This window comes from Protopterus annectens, chromosome 4.part1, assembly GCF_019279795.1.
Source record: "Protopterus annectens isolate FY-2018-M chromosome 4.part1, PAN1.0, whole genome shotgun sequence".
Classification (NCBI taxonomy): domain Eukaryota; kingdom Metazoa; phylum Chordata; order Ceratodontiformes; family Protopteridae; genus Protopterus; species Protopterus annectens.
The window spans coordinates 516,311,447-516,329,912 of NC_056734.1; the positions used below are offsets into that span (position 1 = coordinate 516,311,447).

An 18,466-nucleotide genomic window follows, 5' to 3' on the forward strand; every position below is an offset into this window, starting at 1 on the left:
TGAATTTGTGTTGTATTGAAATGAGATTTGTTGTGACTGAATGAAATCCCCATGCAAGAGCACAACTGGAGTACATAGTCTTGAGCTTGAATCAGATGATGCCTGGTTGAAGTAGTTATGAGCCAGTTGTCCAAAAATGGAAACATCCAGAATCCCTGCAGTCTCAACTGAGCTGCTACTACTGCCATACACTTGGTAAACATCCTGGAGGCTATGGTGAGATGAAAGGGCAGAGCTATGAATTAAACTGGCTCCCAGACAGAAGTGTAGATATCTTCTTGACTGTCTGTTCATTTTTATGTGATAGCACACATACTAAAGATCTAGCAAGCACATCCAGTCATCCTTGTGCAGAAAAGGTAAAATGGACTGAACAGTGACCATCTGGAACTTTGTATACTGAACTGATTGATTTAGTTTGCTTACATCCAAAACTGGTTTCTAGTCCCATTTTCTTTGGTACTAAAAATAATTCTGAATATATTCTGGACTATTTCTGTTCTGGGGGAACCTCTTGAATGACTTTTTTTTTCTAGCAGCTTGTTTATTTCTACTGTTGCTATGTCCCCTCTGATTGGGTGGAACATTGGGGATTTTGTTTATTACAGTGGGGGTAGATGGGAAAATGGTATTATATAACTTCTAGATATTATCCTCTGCACCCATGAATCTTTTGTAATTTCTAGCCAGGCTCTCTGGTTGAGGGATAATCGACTCCTAACTGCCTCCAGAGATGGACAGTTGGGCATCCTTTCAGGAGCTCTGACAGGACCTGCCAGAGAAAGTATGTCTAGATCCCTGGGTATGTGGGCCACTCTGCCGCAGGGATGGTGTCTTGCATAGTGATCTCCCTCTGCCCCTGGGAGAACTCTCTCTATTTGGATCTTGGAAGGGACCCTCGCATGTTTTTGAAACACATTTTCTGTCCGCCTTGTTGGTTCCTAGAAAAGGTCCGTTGAGGGGTTGAAATAAATACACCCACAGCAGATAGGGTTTTCCCTTCCTGCTCACACCTACAGAATGTGTCTTTTACTTTAGGGCCAAATAAGGAACATCTGACAAAAGGAACACTGACAAGGGAAGATTTGAAGGGGTCTGCAAAGTCACACAATTGCATCCAGGCATGTCTTCTGATTCAAATGCCTGAACCCACCACCAGTGAAGTACTTTCAGCTGCATGGGAGGCAAGCCTCATGGACAAATTAGAAATAACTTACAGAGTACCCAACTGTAAGCAAATAGTACTCTCTACCTTGGAGGTTATCATCCCAGTGAGGGGATTTGGAAAGTTACTTAATCAGATCCCTCTGAAGTCTCATAAAATGTGCAAGCAGTTCAGCAACCTAAGGCAAAAGTCACTAAAGCAAAGACATGCTTTGCAAATCTGTCCAGTGCCCTAGACTCCCTGTTAGAGGGCTGAACAGAGCTGAAACAGAAGAACTTTGAATAACCTTTTCAACCTGGAACTGAAGAGTTTGAACTCTGAACAGAGTTTATTCTTAGTGGCCACTGCTACGAGCATGGCATCAACTGGTACTCCCTTGCTCCAATAACTTATATCTTTCAGTTGTGCCAAGAACCTATGTGGTCTCTTAGGGATAGGCTTAATGATATCAGGCTCCTTCCATGCCTGTCAGGAGACCCAATCAATGAGCTTATCAGCAGGCGGAGTCACCCAGGAGGTAGCTAGGCCAGCTCCAAAGGCCTCCAGGAATACCTACTCATCTTGGGAAGGATTGCTGGGGGATCAACCACCCCTTTGTTTTAGGAGTTCTAAGATGTCTCCAAATGAGACATTATTGGGTGGTGATCTGGGGACCCTTTCCCTTCATCAGAGTTGGTATCTTCTGTGACAAACTCTTGCAGAGAGTCTAAGTGCCTCCTTTTACACTTCCTCTTCCTGGGAACTTCTTCGGTGGGATGCTCCAGAGAAGTATCAAAGTAGAGTATTATACTCTACTGGGTGGTCTGGGGACTGGTTTGGGCTGGATGTCTCAGTGGCACAGATGACTGAGGCTCTGAATGCACAGTGAAAAGGAATTGGGTAGTCAGAACTAAAGAATGAAGAGAATTCCAAACTCCTGAAACAGAGACAGCTCTCTCCACTATCTGGAATGCAGACTACCTCAGAGAAAAGGAAACTGATGGATCTGATAAGGCATGCTTATGGACCATTTGCTCCCTCCACCCTGAAGGCACACAACTCAAGGAAGGAGTTGGAGATGAACTGTTTATCACCAAAGCTCAGACAGGCAGAAATGCCTGCGACAGCTTCGGAGTCAACTCCAACACCCCGAATCTGAAGCCACTGCTACAGCTCTGAGAGTCATCCAGTTTTGAAATGCTCACCGCCAGGCCACTCAGAGACATCAGTGGAGTCAAAGATGCCAGCATCTTTGGATATGAGGCAAATATCTCTGGGACTTTTGGATCCAATGGCTCTGAAACCAAAGGTTGGATTGAAGAAGGAGCCAATAACGGGGTAGTAGTACTGACAAGTGTCTCCAGACCTGATGGGGTCAGAGCCTGAAGAACTCCCATCTGAATCTGCATTCTGAGGAATTTCCTTTTCATTCTGGCCACATCAGCTTCTGCCAAACTCTTGGATGATTGTACAGATCATGCTGTAGAAGATGGTCTGGAGTCTCATCTCAGTGAGTGTTCCAAAAAGGAGTAAGGGAGCCAAGAAGCGATACGATGTGGTAGCAGCTGAAGTGATCATATCCCAGGAGATTTCTCTGATCTAGGTCTCATATACAAAGTGGTCAGATCCAATAATTTAGTCACTTTAGTGGAAGGTTTAGATATCAGAGCAGAAGAAGTACATGGATCAAAAGATCTTTTTCTTGACTCTTTAAAATCAGAATCCCTCTTCTTATCAACCTTTTGGGGGGTTTGAGCCCCAGAGGTTGTCGAAGTAGGCTTAGTGGGTGGAAAACCTCTTAAAATTGTAACTTGTTCTTTCTTTCTATCAAGGTCTGTGAATTGAAGGCCTTATATACGTCACAATCAGAATCAAGGTGAGATGGGCTTAAACAAAGTGTGTATCCGAATTTGGAATTTTATGGCCGCAGGCCATGCACTTTTTGAAATCAGAAGGCTTCTCTGACATAATTAGAAAATAAAAAGAAAAAAAGGAAAGAATTAAGAAGTGAACATTTTTTCTTAAATAAAACTAAAAAAAGAGGAAATAATCAAGGAAAATATCAGCAATGGTAAAAAAGTTAGTACAAAGCAAATACCAATAATGGTATTTTAGGAATACTCAAAGGAAGAGTAGAAAGATTCTCGGCAAAAAAGGGTATAGGGAGGAAGTGCAAGAAAGATTTATATAAATATATATATATATATATATATATATATATATATATATATATATATATATACACACACATATACCCATACACACACACACACACACACACACACACACACACACACACACACACACACACACACACACACACACACACACACACACACGTGTGTGTATATATATATATATATATATATATATATATATATATATATATATATAAAACCAAAACAGAATACATTTCAGAGCTCCTGGACTATTACTTCAACCCAATAGTCCAGAGCTCAGTATTCTACCTGAAGGACTCCTGGTCTTTCCTGCAGGAAATTCACCAGTACCAAGCCCTCAACAACATATCCAAACTGACCCTAGTCACACTGGACATAGAAGCCCTATACCCTAGCATTCCCCACATAGAGGGCACAGAAATGGTCAAAAGTTACCTGACCAACCACAGGAACTATGACCCCACCAAAGCAGACACCCTCATCAGACTGCTTAAGATGGTACTGCACAACAATTTCTTCGCCTTCGAAGACAAGATCTACCAGCAACTGAAAGGCGTAGCCATGGGAGCCAAGATGGCCCCCTCCTATGCCAACCTGGTCCTAAGCTCATGGGAAACAGACTCATTGACCAAGCTTAGTGGCTTCCAGCAGGTAGCCCTATACAAAAGATACATAGATGACATGGTTTTCCTGTGGAAGGGGTCAAAAGAGGAATTGAATGGATTCCTTTCAGAGATCAGAGAAAGCATTGGTTTCCTTACCTTCACTGTCTCCGACATGGGTAACAAAATCAACTTTCTGGACGTCACCCTATCCCTGGACCCCTACGAGAACAGCTTCTCGTCCACCCTCTACAGAAAGCCCACCCACAGAAACAACCTCCTTGACTACAGGAGCCAACACCCAGGCTTCATGAAAAAGAACATCATTAAGGGCCAGTTTGTCAGGCTAAGCCGCATTGTTAGCAATGACCTAGAATACACACTCCAAAGTAGTATTCTAACCCAACTGTTTCTAAATAGAAACTATCCCCCACACCTCATCAGCAATGCTGCCACAGAGGTCACAGAACACAGATACACTCGACACAAACCCATCCTAACACATGGGTTCTCCGAACCAGTGAGGGAAGTAGATAGCTCCCAACCACGCTTCCCCGTCCCCATCAGCAGTGATAGCACCAGCATTAGAGTCACCATCTCTAAATACTGGGGCATCATCACCAGCAACACGGATCTCAAAAAAACCCTAGGTATCTCACCACAATTTTGTTACAAGAGAACCACTATTCGAGCGGGTACCTACAGTACCACCCCAAGAAGGGCCAGCGAGCCAGATGGGCACACACCTGTGCGGCCAATGTGTATGCTGCAAACACATCCGCACTACCCCCTCTTGCAAACTCCCACACAAAAAGACCCCTTACTTTTTCAAGCAACACTACGATTGCAACAGCAGTTACGTAGTGTACCTAGCTAACTGTCACCACTGCCCCAGCTACTATGTGGGCATGACCACTAGAAAGCTCAGTGACAGAATCAAGGAACACATGCAAGCCATCAGGAAAGAAGATATCTCCAATGCCCTTGCCAAACACACCCTCACGTGCCACACACCACCTTCCTTCAAATTTCTAGTACTAGACCAAGTACACACCTTCACACAAACTTCCAGCACCCCCCTGGAAGTACAAGAACTGAAGTGGCAGGTAGAACTCAGGGCTGATATCCCCCCAGGGCTCAATGGAAACCTCAACATTAAAAGCCTTCTGAAATGGCTCAGATAAAGTCCCACGAGGTATTCCCACACCCACCCCCACAAGGTGCAACAATGTCTCCTCCTCTGCATAACTACATGGTTAGCTTAACTCCTCCCTTGAAGTATCTCAGTATTTATACTGCAAGTGTAACAATGTTTAGTAGATTTCTGAAGAAGTTCATTTTGCTTAATAAAGGCAGCGAACGAAAGCGCTTAAATCTATAAACCGAGTCAGTGCCTCATTTGTTCCAGACAGACCACCCAGGTTTTACCTGTCAGTATATATATATATATATATATATATATATATATATATATATATGTGTGTGTGTGTGTGTGTGTGTATGTCTGAGTTTTTGTATACATATATTTACAAACATGATTTTAACATTTCTGAATTAATATTGACAGTTTTTTTATTGATGGTTGTAAGCAATGTGACACTGTGGATTGGCATTTAATGCATATGTGAAGGTTTATTCCTTGTATGATTAAGTTCCAAGTGTACTGAAAGGAATAAAAGCTATATATAAATGTACACACAAACACACACACACACACACACATACGTGTATATATAAATAAATACATTTATTTTGTTTGAAATAGAAAAGTTAAGAGTTTTAGGACAAACCAAGGTTCCTTTACTTCTCTTCCCTGCTGGTCAATCAAACCATCATTCAGTCCTGATACCTGTTGACAACTAAGACAGCCTTGGGCTCCTCTGTGTCTCTGAAGAGGATAAAGGAAGTGATGTAAAACAGTACCATGACTAGGGTGAGATGATGGTGGGAGGGCTGCATTCAATGCAAATTGTCAGGTGATGTGACTGGCACATCTGAAGAGATTACAACTGGGCATGACCAAAGTATGAGGAATAATTTCACCTGATACTGTAGCTGCTGAAATTAATGCATTTAGTAGCTTAACTGTAACACAGAGCTTGGAAGACTGGTTTTCACAACTTTAGGTTGAGGGGAGCACCAGTCTGGGGACTGGCCTGCATACCAAATGACGTAGCACCTAGCTATAGCTCTGCTGGAAAATAAATGAACAACTGAATTAATATCAGGACAAGGTAACAGCCACCTCTACGATTAACGCTCCTTAGCCAAACAGCAATAAAAATGTTCAAGTGACACAAATGGCAGAGAGCGAAGCAGAAAGTAAATCCCAGAGAGTATAATAGTGTTGAGAATCCAATAAACCAGTGAACCACTCGTTCAGTCAAAAATATAGACGTGCAGAAAGGAATATAAACGCTGAGGTTATAGATGAATGAAAATTTTATTAGACGTTAATATATATATATATATGAATTCAGTTCATAATCTCGAAATACTGAAATATTCAGTGAAATTGAATTAAAATTTCAGTATCTCGAGACCATGACAACGAATCCACAAAACACCAAAACTACAAACCCCAACATTCAAAACCTGAACAAACCGCACACACCACAACAGACATGCACCAAAACACCCACACCACAAAATAAACAAACAAAACTACACACATACACAACTCATAAACACATAAACAAGGGGGCTACAACCCCCCTACTTATATATACTACTAACTCCGAGATTGCACAAACAAGAAACAACAGTAAACTCACACATGCACATTCTCCAGTTCCTCACACACACATCAAACATATCAGCACACTCACATGCACTAACTCCCACTCAAAACCCTTACAAAACACTCACTCACCTGACATAACACCTAGATCCACACACGGCACCGCGCACCATCAACACACAAACCCAGAAACAACATAGGGTAAGTCCATAACCGCGAATTCAAGATATTCAAATTCGCGATTGTGAACTTTTGCTATTTTCAACATTCGGCTTTATAGTCTCAAGATACTGAAATTCAACATTTCAGTATTTCGAGATTATAAAGTGCTCATATATATATATATATATATATATATATATATATATATATATATATATGGTTTACCATCACAATGCCGACGTGCACTTGCACGGCTATGAAGTATTCGAACAACAGATGTTCGAATACGTCATATTTCGGCAGGTGATGTGAGTGAACGTTACCATTGCGAATGGACTGTGCATTCGCAATTCTAACGTTCGCTCATGTGAGGGGATCGCGGTACAGTGCGGTTAGGGAAATACATCCCTTTCCTCACTGTAGTGCGATCTCGGAGTTGGAATATTAAGGTGGGGGGGTGTGGGGGGCACAGCCCCCCACAGGGGGGGTGCAGGGGGGCTTGCCCCCCTGCATAACTGTGAGTTTAGGCTAGGTAGGTAGGTAGTTACGGGACGGGTGGGAGTGCTGTGTATTGCCGTAAATGTCGCGAGCGACATTTTCGACAATACACAGCTGTTTTCGACTTTAGGTTGATTCAGAAATGTTCATTTCCGATGTATAAATTCGAAAATGCAGACACATTATTTTCTGATTTTCGAATTTATGATAGTAAACCATATATATATATATATATATATATATATATATATATATATATATATATATATATATATATATATGCATTATCTCTCTCTCTCTCTCTATAGATATATATATATATATATATATATATATATATATATATATATATATATATATATATATATATATATATATATATATATATAAATATATATATATATATATATACATACATATATACATATACTATGGTTAGGTCGAACTGGACCACATTGAATGATGGGATCGTTGACCCACGTCCACAAAAATGACAATGTCGAATTCCAACATTGTCAAAATATGACTAGGCTTCGACCTCGAAACAGGCTTTAACATGGGTCGAGATAGGGACAAGATTCGTACTTCGAAAATGTATGTAAAAGGATTAAATATAACTGTAAATAACATACACCAAATGCATTTCTGGAATTAATGCAGCTGATTCAATGAACTACTGTCATATTTTAGCCATTTCTAACAAAACAACATTTGGCAGCTTTGTTGGCATAGAGGGATAAAGCCCTAACTATGACCCAGGTGACCGAAGTTTGTTCAGCAGCTTTCGCCTCTGCTGGAGATGATGATGGGAGGATGGTATGCTTGCTTTTAGGAGAGAAGGTGGACTGGGAATACCGAGTGCCACGATGCCTCATGGATATGTTGAGGCTTGATGGTCAGTTCGCACAACAGGAAAAAGTATACATACATTATGTGTGTGTGTGTGTATGCGCGTGTGCGCGTGTGCATGTGTGTGTGTGTGTGTGTGTGTGTGTGTGTGTGTGTGTGTGTGTGTGTGTGTGTATGTGTGTGTGTGAAAAGATATTAATATATGTAACATCCTTGCTATTCCTAAACATATAGATATAAAATGTAGCATTCCAAATTAAATCTTGGGTTCAGTGTATAACTCATTTAGCAGTTGAGAGTTTAATCCTTCACTTTCCATGGCATACTGTCATACTCGCAAAGCTAGTTTACATGTATTGCATACATCATGACAGGAGCTGCATAAATGTGCCAGCCAACATCCTTGACTTATGAAAATTAAAAAAACAGGTTGCTCATAAAAGTTTCTACTTACATCATGCAGTGGGAATGCAGCTGCAAAAACATTTTCACTCAGAAGTCTGTCAATCCCCACCTCTGCTTTCTCCAAGCGTCCATAAGGAATTCTGGCTAAAATTTCATACATCTGGATGGTTGCAAAAAAAAAAAAAAAAAAAAAAAACAGATATATAATATGTATTAAACTACACTGAGGTAATGTAAAAAAATATTTGACAATGGACATTTGCAGATTGTTTATTGTAAAATAAGATCAAGATTATCTCAGCCTGTATGTCCTTTTCACTAGTTTATACTCCAGTGGTGGATTTTTTAAATATGTCCTTTCGTGAGATTCCTTCCCTCTTATATAATGTTGCACTAAATCTTAAAAGTTGTTCAGTGAAAATGAAAAAGCAGGCATAATTCTCCCCAGTTTTTTACAGTCTAAGAATATGTTGAATACTGTGGGAATGTTCAATATAAATTGATTAATTACTTTCAAGCAGATGTGCCCCCTGGGCTGAATGATACTGTGAGTTTAAAACCTGTTCTTTCGAGGATGTCTCTTTTTCCATGAAACAAGCACTCAATTGTTTATCATTTTATTGTTGCTGTGCTTCTATTGGTCTGAATTTGTTCATGTGGTGTATATATGAAAATGTATATTAGTATGATGTTAAGCACTGAAGAAGAGTTTTATCTTGAAAGCTTTGTTATTAAACTCATTTTTGCATCACTTTGTGAGTTCCTTTCACTTTTTATTCTTGGACTGTTTTGTTTGGAACTCTATACTGGGTGTTTACCAGTTTGTTTTTTTGTAGTTTTTTACAGCAAATTATAAGTGGCTCAAAGAAAGTTTTGTATGTGCAAAAAATTCAAAGGCACAAGCAGACTGTGATTACTTTAATCATAGGGAAAATGCCCCAAGGGGGAAGGGGACAAACCTGTTGACAGCAAGAATTAAAAAAAAAGCAGTATTACAATAACCCCATAGTTAGTAGCTACATTCATTTCTTTCATTCTCGTATGGAAAAAGTCCTGAAGAGCTACATATTATTAGTTGATGATAAGTGTGAATGTGCTGTAAGACAGGGAACATAAATCACTTAGAAAGGAAGTTAAGTAAGACTTGTACAGAAAAAGGATTACCTATTAGAAAGGAAGTCTTTTTTTATTAATAATACTATCAAAACCGTGAACAAGAAACTATGGTCACTATATAGAATTAAAGCCTTTCTAACCCCAACATCAAAAACAACTATAGCCCACACTCATTTACTATCTACTCTCTTATATGCTTCCCCAGTCTTCACCAAACTTAACAAAAGTGAGCTTAATAAACTCTCAAGTTCATATAATCACATTGCCAGATTTGCTACTGGCGCTCCATATAGAACGCACCACTGTAATAACCTAAAAGCCCTTGGATGGATAGAACTTCCAAACCTTCTACAGCAAAATCAATTTACTTGAGGCATTTAAGTTACTTAAACACCCGGATAAAGCTCCTGCACTAAAGGGCCTAATTACACCATATAACAACCTAAACAGCCTACGTTCTGCTGATAGGTTTCTTTTACAAACTGTCAAATCCCATAATGCAGGAGGTGAGGCTCTATTCGCTAATGTCACTGCAAAAAACTGGAATTCTCTTCCCCCTAGCATTACTACCATTACCTCGTTACCCCTCTTTAAAAAAAGTCTACTCCAATATTTCAAATCACACTGGCTCTGCCAATGTTCTTTCCCAGATTAACTACCTCTCATCTTTCATTTATTTCTCATGGACTTACTATGACCCTTCTTTTTATTTTATCTATCCACCCAATATTTCTCCTCCCTGAAACTCTAGATACCTCTCTTCTGAGGCTTAGCGAGCTGAAATGAATATAAGTTTCTGAATAAAATTACACATGTCCTCTTTATTCAATGTAATATACTTAAATTTGTATGTTTCTTATGTTACAAATGATATCTTATGTGTATGTAATAATGTGTATAAGTGGAGCTTTTCTCCCCGGGCCTCCGCTGAAAATGGACATGTATCCAGTCGGATTATCCCGGTCAACAAATGTAAAATAAATAAATAAAATAAAATAAATATTATTAGACCTTGACTAGCTGCTCTGCTAGGACATGCTATTTATCATGCAACAGGTGACTTCCAGACAAAATGCTTCATAAAATCTTAAGGTCTAGATTAAATGGCTGAGGTCTAGATGTCCATCTCTGCTATGCATTTGAAGCAAGTACAAACACAGCCTAATAAGATAAGGTTTAGTTGTTCATAAAGTCTTAAAATTTTCAGCAAAATCAGTCAGGTGCAGCAAGACATGATGGCAAATAGCTACACTGGTGTATATGCAGCCCTTGCAGCATCATCCATGATACTATGAACCAGATACATGGTAATATTAGATGCAGAAAAATAAACCTTCCTGCTACATGTGAACAATTTGGTTTTGAGTTCATCATTTGGCAACTGTTCCAGTGATTTTGAGAACACATCTGTAAGCTTCTACTGAAATCTCAATACCTAAGACAAACAGTATAGTGTTTAGATGGAGACAGAAGACACACAAACTCTTTGAATTCCTTATCAAGAGAGACATATAGCAGGGTGGAGAGGGAGCTTTCTTGAGGGCTGCTGCAACAACAGTAAAGCTAATCACTGGAGTCTGAACCCACCAATTCCAGTCTTTTGGAAGATAGTGGACCATATATGGTCTCATTGGGGCTGGTGCCACAGCATCAGGCTATTTACAAGCCTTTCTAATGACAAAAACAGCAATCTCATTGGCAGGAGGTACCACCCATGAAGATAGTGGAAGAGACCAGAAAGCCTCTTGCAGGATCATTTGTGGAGATGTTGTGAGGTCTGAGAGCTATCATCTCTTTACCCTCATCATCTTTAATTTGGGGTTTTCAGGGGGAAATGGTAGATAATCTACATCTCCATTGTATGTACCTGGTATGGTGGACTCCAAAGGGTTGTCAATGAATTTCCACATAAATGTATGCTTCCTTTTCCTCCTTACAGGGAAGAGCTTCAAAGAGGAGGAAGAAACAGACACTTAGTAATAATCCTTCTGGCAAGATTCTTAAGTTGTGGCTGGTGCATTTGCTGTAAACAAGTAAACATGCCATCAACTTCTGAGCTGTCTACCCAATGGCTGACACCAGATGCCATAATTGAAAAAACATTGGACCTGATCTCAGTGCCAAGAAAATCAAGATGCCGGGGATTCATAAACATGTCATGGTCATTCATACCAATGCCAGTCCCAGTGGCCCAGCCCCAGCACTGGGAACAGGGATAATTAATGCCCACAGTATCAGTGATAAAGCCCTGATATTAATGACATTGTTGACATGGAAAACATTGATGTACTAGGCTGAGATCCCAAGACCGAAAACACTACCAGTGTCAACACTTCTGTTGATATTGCCTCCGGCACCTGCAAAATGCTGATCAGTCTCACTGGAACCAGAGACAGGACAGAGGCCAGTAAATAAACATCAGGAAAGTTACAGGCTGACTGCACTGTACAGATGCAGAAATGTAGAGCCTAGGTTACTGTATACAACCTATTCTCTTAATTTTGTATTGTACTTTAAATATTCAGTAGCATGTCCAATGAAACATTATCCTAAACAAACTGAACTCCAAGCAGTTATAGTCACCCCTAACCCCCTACCAAGTCAATCCTGACAAAACCATTGACTAGCACCTCTATACAGCTTCTGCCTATGGAAATAACCTTAAAAGTGGGAGATCCATGGGTAGACATATTGATATGGCCAACAAATGAACATTCATAGAGGAGTAAGACACACCATAGGAAAGTAACTAGTACAAATATCACAAACACTGTAAAACCAGAAAAAAGTAACCCTGAATGACTGCTGGTTATGTTGTTGGTACCAACTAGAAAACCTTTTCCATTTACTACTATATGATTTTTCTAGTAGTAGCACATTGCTCTTGCCTCTAAAACCAAACTAATGGTATTTACCCCCTCTAAACACATCTCTATCAGTACTAACTCTCTATTAATTACCAGCCACAATAACACATCCCTGGAATTGGTGTCCAATGCTAAATTACTTGGTGTTCAAATAGACAGTCACCTCAAATTCAACTCTCACATTCAACTCAACATAAAAAAATGCATCAAAAACTAGGCATGCTATACCGACACAATCACTAACTTACACCCTCCACTAAAATCACTCTCTCTACCTCATTCCTCATCCCCTCCCTTCTATATGGAGCCCCACTCCTAACCAATATCCAATCTTCCCTTAAAACACAACTTTCCACCTGTTACAATAAAATTGCTAAATTCGCTACCAGCCATAAATCTTCTACCCACCATCGCTCTTCACTCCATAAATTAAAATGGCTTGAACTTCCTAACCAACTTATCTATTCTCAACTTACTCTTGCTCATAAGCTCATTTTCAAACCTGACCTCTGTCCATCTCTTTCTTCTGCATTTAAATTTCACCTTGCCAGCAGGGTACTTAGATCTAACAACCAAAATCTAATCGAATTGTATAAACCAAATAGTCCCCCTGGTAAAAATCTCCTAACCTTTAGCTTAGCACGTCTCTGGAACTCCCTACCTCCTACCATTCGCACCACTTTCAACCACCTTACAGTCAAAAAATCTCTTAATTATCATCTACTTTCCCAGTGGGAATGCTCTTGCTCCCATCCTTCATGATCCATACTGACTATCTCTCCTCCACTCCACTGAGACTTTCCTCTCCTAAAAAAAAAAAAATAAAAAAATAATTGTACACTACATTGTCTGCTCTGTTGCAATTGCTTCTTACTTTTCTAAATTGAAATGCTTACCTTTTCTAGCCTGTATCATCTGAAATGTTTACCACCAGATTGTTCTTCCTAAAAGTGTTTGCTCTAACTGAAATGTTAACAGTACTCTGTCTACCACATATTGTATGCTCTAATTGTAGAATTCTTGTAATTATTGTAATATGGATGTAAATCTTACTGTAACCTTATCTGGAGCTTTTCTCCCCAGGACTCCATTGAAAATGGGTTCATTTGGCCCAATGGACTATCCTGGTAAACCAACTGCAAATAAATAAAATAAATAAATAAATAGTTGTTTTAGTACCTGCTACCTGTGCTCAGCAAACAAATGCCTAAAAGGTATTATGACCCTATCATCCATGCAGTCAGTTGAAGTTGTTTGGAACTGGGATGTACCACACACCTCTGTTCTTCTGCGAGTAGATCCAGTCTGTGAGGAAGCTTGTGGCAACTGCCCCTGGCCAATTCCAAAAGAAAGAACCACTGTTCCCTGGGCCAGAAGGGAGTCACCACAATGGTCTTGGAAAATTCCTTCTGAATCATCAAAAGTACACCAGATATCAGATGAAAGGGTGGAAAGTATACAGAATCATTCCTGTACAAGGAAAAGAAAAGAGATAGGTCTTCCACACCTTTTTGCATGGGGTCCTTGAGCAGAATTTTGATTGTTCGGCAAGGAGGCAAATATTTCTACCTGAGGAACTCCCCATAGATGGATCTAGATTCCATTGGTGAGGATCTGCCTTTTTTACTGCTCAGCTTATTTGCCGCACAGTTTTTCGTTGATAAGAGTGTAATAAACCAGTAGAGTGAGACTGTGCTGTACAGGTCCTAATGATGGATGTCCATTTCATTCTCTTTGCATCTTTATGCTTAAAAATATGTTTTGATATACATAACATTTAAAACAATTTTTTAAACATTTTTAAATATATTTATTTTTTATATTTTTTATATTTATATTTGCTGTTATGTTTAAGTATTTTTATACATTCTTTATATATACTTTTATAAACATAGTATATATATATATATATATATTAATATATGTATACTTTAACTTTAGAAGTTGCTTTGTGGTTGAGTATTTATAAACTGGTTTTGAATGAAGCCTTACAGGTGAACACTATTTTACTTAATTAAAGAACGATGTCGTAGAGGTTTTAGTATAAATGTTAGCTTTACTTTTATAAGATGTAAAAGTTCTGAAGAAGCCCAAGAAGGTGAAAGCACTAGCCTGGAATTCCAATAAACCTTGGATTTTAAACTACATGCTTGAACTATTACTTATAGTGCTACTAGTTTTCTCTGTGTATGGCCCGATTGCCATGGAGTGCTCCGGTGCTGTTTCTTTGTTTTAAATATTTTTTATTAATTTTTTACTTATATTCTTTTAAAATCTCCCATAACATTTCATGTTGTATCTTATCAAATGCTTTATTCAAATAAGTTGTCAAAATTCTAAGTTCTGAATTTCTGTTTTTTATATAATCTACCATTTCTCTTTTTATCATCAAAAGTTCTTGGCTTCTTTTTTCCTTTTTTTTTCCAAATGCTGTTTTATTCAATAATGTATTCACTTTATTTTCCAGTCTGTTCTCTACTATTTTCATAAATATCTATAGACTATTGATCTCCAGTTCTTTATATCTTCTTTTTTTCCCTTTTTCCATATACATTTCATAGCTCATATACATATTTCTTTGTCTTCCACCCATTACTCTAACCATTCATTTAGCACCTCTACAAAGTACTTCTTCTGCCAATCTAGCATATCTTTATACATAGAATATTCAGTCCTATCCATCCCTGTGGATGATTCCATATTCACTGTCTTTAATACATTTTCCATTTCTTTCACGGTTATGTTCTTTTCTATCCCCTCATTATCTTCTATAGTTAATTTTTAGTTCTCCACTTGTCATTTTTCTGTTTTGTACTTTGAAAATGTCTTATGTATATATTTTTTATTACATCCATTATTTCTTTTTATGTTAACAATATCTCCTTTTTCGTTTCTTATTTCTATTATTAGGCTCCTATTTTCTTTTACACTTTATTTAAGTATTGCACTACCTCCTGTTTCTTTCCTTGTAAGAAATACCTTTGTTTAAATAACATTTGTTATTTTTTCTTGATTCATTTCATATACCATTTTTTCTCTTTCAAAAATCCCATTCTGTCTCTTATTACCTCTCTAAATGCTTCATCACTGATTTCTTTAGACTTTTGTTTCTCTTCTGTTCTTTTTGACTTTTGCCATTCTGACCTAGTGTACTTCTACACTTATCACAAGAGGGTACCCCTCCCCACTGATATTCCATTACTTTACTTACTTCTTGCTTTCTTCCCTTACTAGCCTTTACTTTCATCTCTCACTGAACTCTCAGCCCACTCCACCTATTACATCCAGAACCTTACTTACCCTCTTACAGCTTATTTTCCTGCAATCTAAGCTCCACTGATTGGCTCTCATCCTTCGCCTAGTGTTTCCCGCTCCGTTCGCCCTACGGGCTCACTCCGCTCCCTTACCCTGCCCCCAATTCCCACACGCCCCCAGCACCACTAGCTATATTTCCTCTTCTTACCACACCCACTTCCTCCCTACACCAATCCATCACCGATACCCTTGACACACCCAGTATCTTCGATTCACCTCCTTGTTACCACGCCCTCTAATTAACTACACCATCAGACTCCAGATCTACATTTTAACTCTGATAACTGACCCTATCTTTCCCCTTACACCAGCTTCTACCATTTCTACCACCTCCTTCTTAACTCTGCACTCCCCACTACAATCTTCGCCTATACCACCACATCCTCCTATATTTACCTTTAAAAACATACTTAATTCATTTAGCTTACTACTAACTAAGTAACCTTAATCATCATGCTTTTAAAACCTTCATCTATCTCTATTTTACTATTATTACTTCTAAACCTTTCCTATCTTCACTACCTCACCCAACCTAGAAACTGCCACCATTCACGTCTCTATCACACAACCGCCATCAAACTTCCCCTCTCACACTCACACTCACACTCACCTATCTCTCCCCATCTATTTCCTATAAAACAACACTTATTCTTCTCCTACAAAATACTCACTTCTCCTAAACTCTCCATCCCCACTACTACCAAAACCCATTCACCATCACAACAGTACCCAACCCTTTTACTAAACTACTTAATTACCTCTCCAACCACATCCTTCACCTAGCTACCTGTCTCTTATCAGGCGATATTCATCCCAACCCAGGCCCCTTTACCTCTACCACCATACACAAGCCTCTATTACTTACTTCTTTAAACTCCCAAAGCATAGTCAACAAAATAGCAACCCTCCATGCCTGGCTCACATATAATAAACCTGACATCCTATCTATCTCAGAAACATGGCTAAAACCCTCTATAAAAGACTCAAATAATTCCACCTAACTACTCTATCATTAGAAAAGACAGGTCCCATAAAAAGGCGGTGGTGTAGCTCTCTTATTTTCAACATCCTTGTTAATTACTCCCTACGACAAACCTATTCCACAATTCAACAATGCTGAAATACTCCTCACCCTCCTACAAGTCAACAAGCATAAACACATATGTCTTGTATCTCTCTATATCCCCCCTGGTGACAATATCTCTACATTAGAAGACATCCTCTCTTGGCTCTCCAACAACATTAGTAATGAAACCATAATTTTAGGCGATGTAAATATCAATTGGACCTCCATTCAATCTCCCCCTTAAGGACAAAGCGAATAAAAAATAACTCTGCCCCCTGGATTACCAAAAATACATTAGCAGCCATGCGCCTCAGAGATAAAGCCTGGGCACTTTACCAGAAAATTAAGACCACCAAATCCCACATTGAATATAGAACACTGCGAAACAAAGTAAAAAAGCTTACTATCTCTGACAGACAAAATTATTTCTTTACCCTTCAAAACAATAATAAAACAAATCCACAGAGATTCTGGAAAGGAATCTCTACCCTCCTTAACCCTAGCAAACCACACACCCCCACCCCTGATCCAAATGCCCCAGACCTAGACTTGGCTACTGAATTTAACTCCTTCTTCTTTGACTCTATTAGCAAACTAACTTCCTCCTTTTCTACTTCCACCTTATCATCCAATACCCCCTCACCCTCTCCCCAAAAAAACACCATGCACTTCTCTTACTTCCCCATTCCCAGCTACTAACTCTTCACCTACTCTAACTTCCTCATCATCCTTACCAGTATCAAATACTTTCCCTCCCCACTCTGCTCCCTTCTCATTAAAACCTATACCCATTTCTACAATAAAGAAACTCCTTCGAAAATTGAAGCCCGGCACTAATGCACTTGATAACATCCCCTCATACTTCCTAAGCATAGCTGCTGATGGAATTGCCTATCCCATAAGCATTCTCATCAACTGCTCAATCCTGGAATGTACAGTGCCCCAACTCTGGAAACAAGCCTTCATCATCCCCCTCCATAAAGGTGGAAAAACTGCAGTGTTAACAACTTCCGCCCAATTGCTATCCTGTCCCCCATTTCTAAGCTACTAGAAAAATGTGTCCAACTTCAACTACTACCATATCTTTTAGAAAATAACCTTCTTACATCTACACAACATGGCTTTAGGCCAAACCATAGCACCATGACAGCCCTCCTCTCCTTTCTTGAAACCATCAATAAAGCACGTGATTCCGGGAAAATTGTCTCCACCCTACTACTTGACCTTTCTAAGGCCTTTGATACTATCTCACACAGTCTGCTCCTAACTAAACTTTCCAACCTTAACCTTTCTCCCTCCTCTATAAACTGGTTCTCCAGCTACCTATCTAACAGACACCAAGCTGTAAAATGGAAAAAAGCCACTTCCTCTTTTCTCAATACCCCCACCGGAGTTCCCCAAGGATCCATACTAGGTCCTCTTCTCTTTAACATATTTATAAATGATTTTCATAAATCTATCCCATTCTCTGACATTATCCAATATGCTGACGATTCTACCATTATTTGCTCTGCCTCATCTG

General features: G+C 39.2%; 1 protein-coding gene across 1 annotated transcript in view; it reads right to left on the reverse strand.

Annotated features, from left to right (window-relative positions):
* Positions 1-18,466, reverse strand: part of ANO7 (anoctamin 7) — a 1,683,969-nt gene that overhangs the window by 958,661 nt on the left and 706,842 nt on the right. Inside the window, exon 8 of the mRNA XM_044070329.1 lies at positions 8,630-8,740. Coding sequence (XP_043926264.1) covers positions 8,630-8,740 — 111 coding nt within the window. The remainder of the gene's footprint in view (positions 1-8,629; positions 8,741-18,466) is intronic.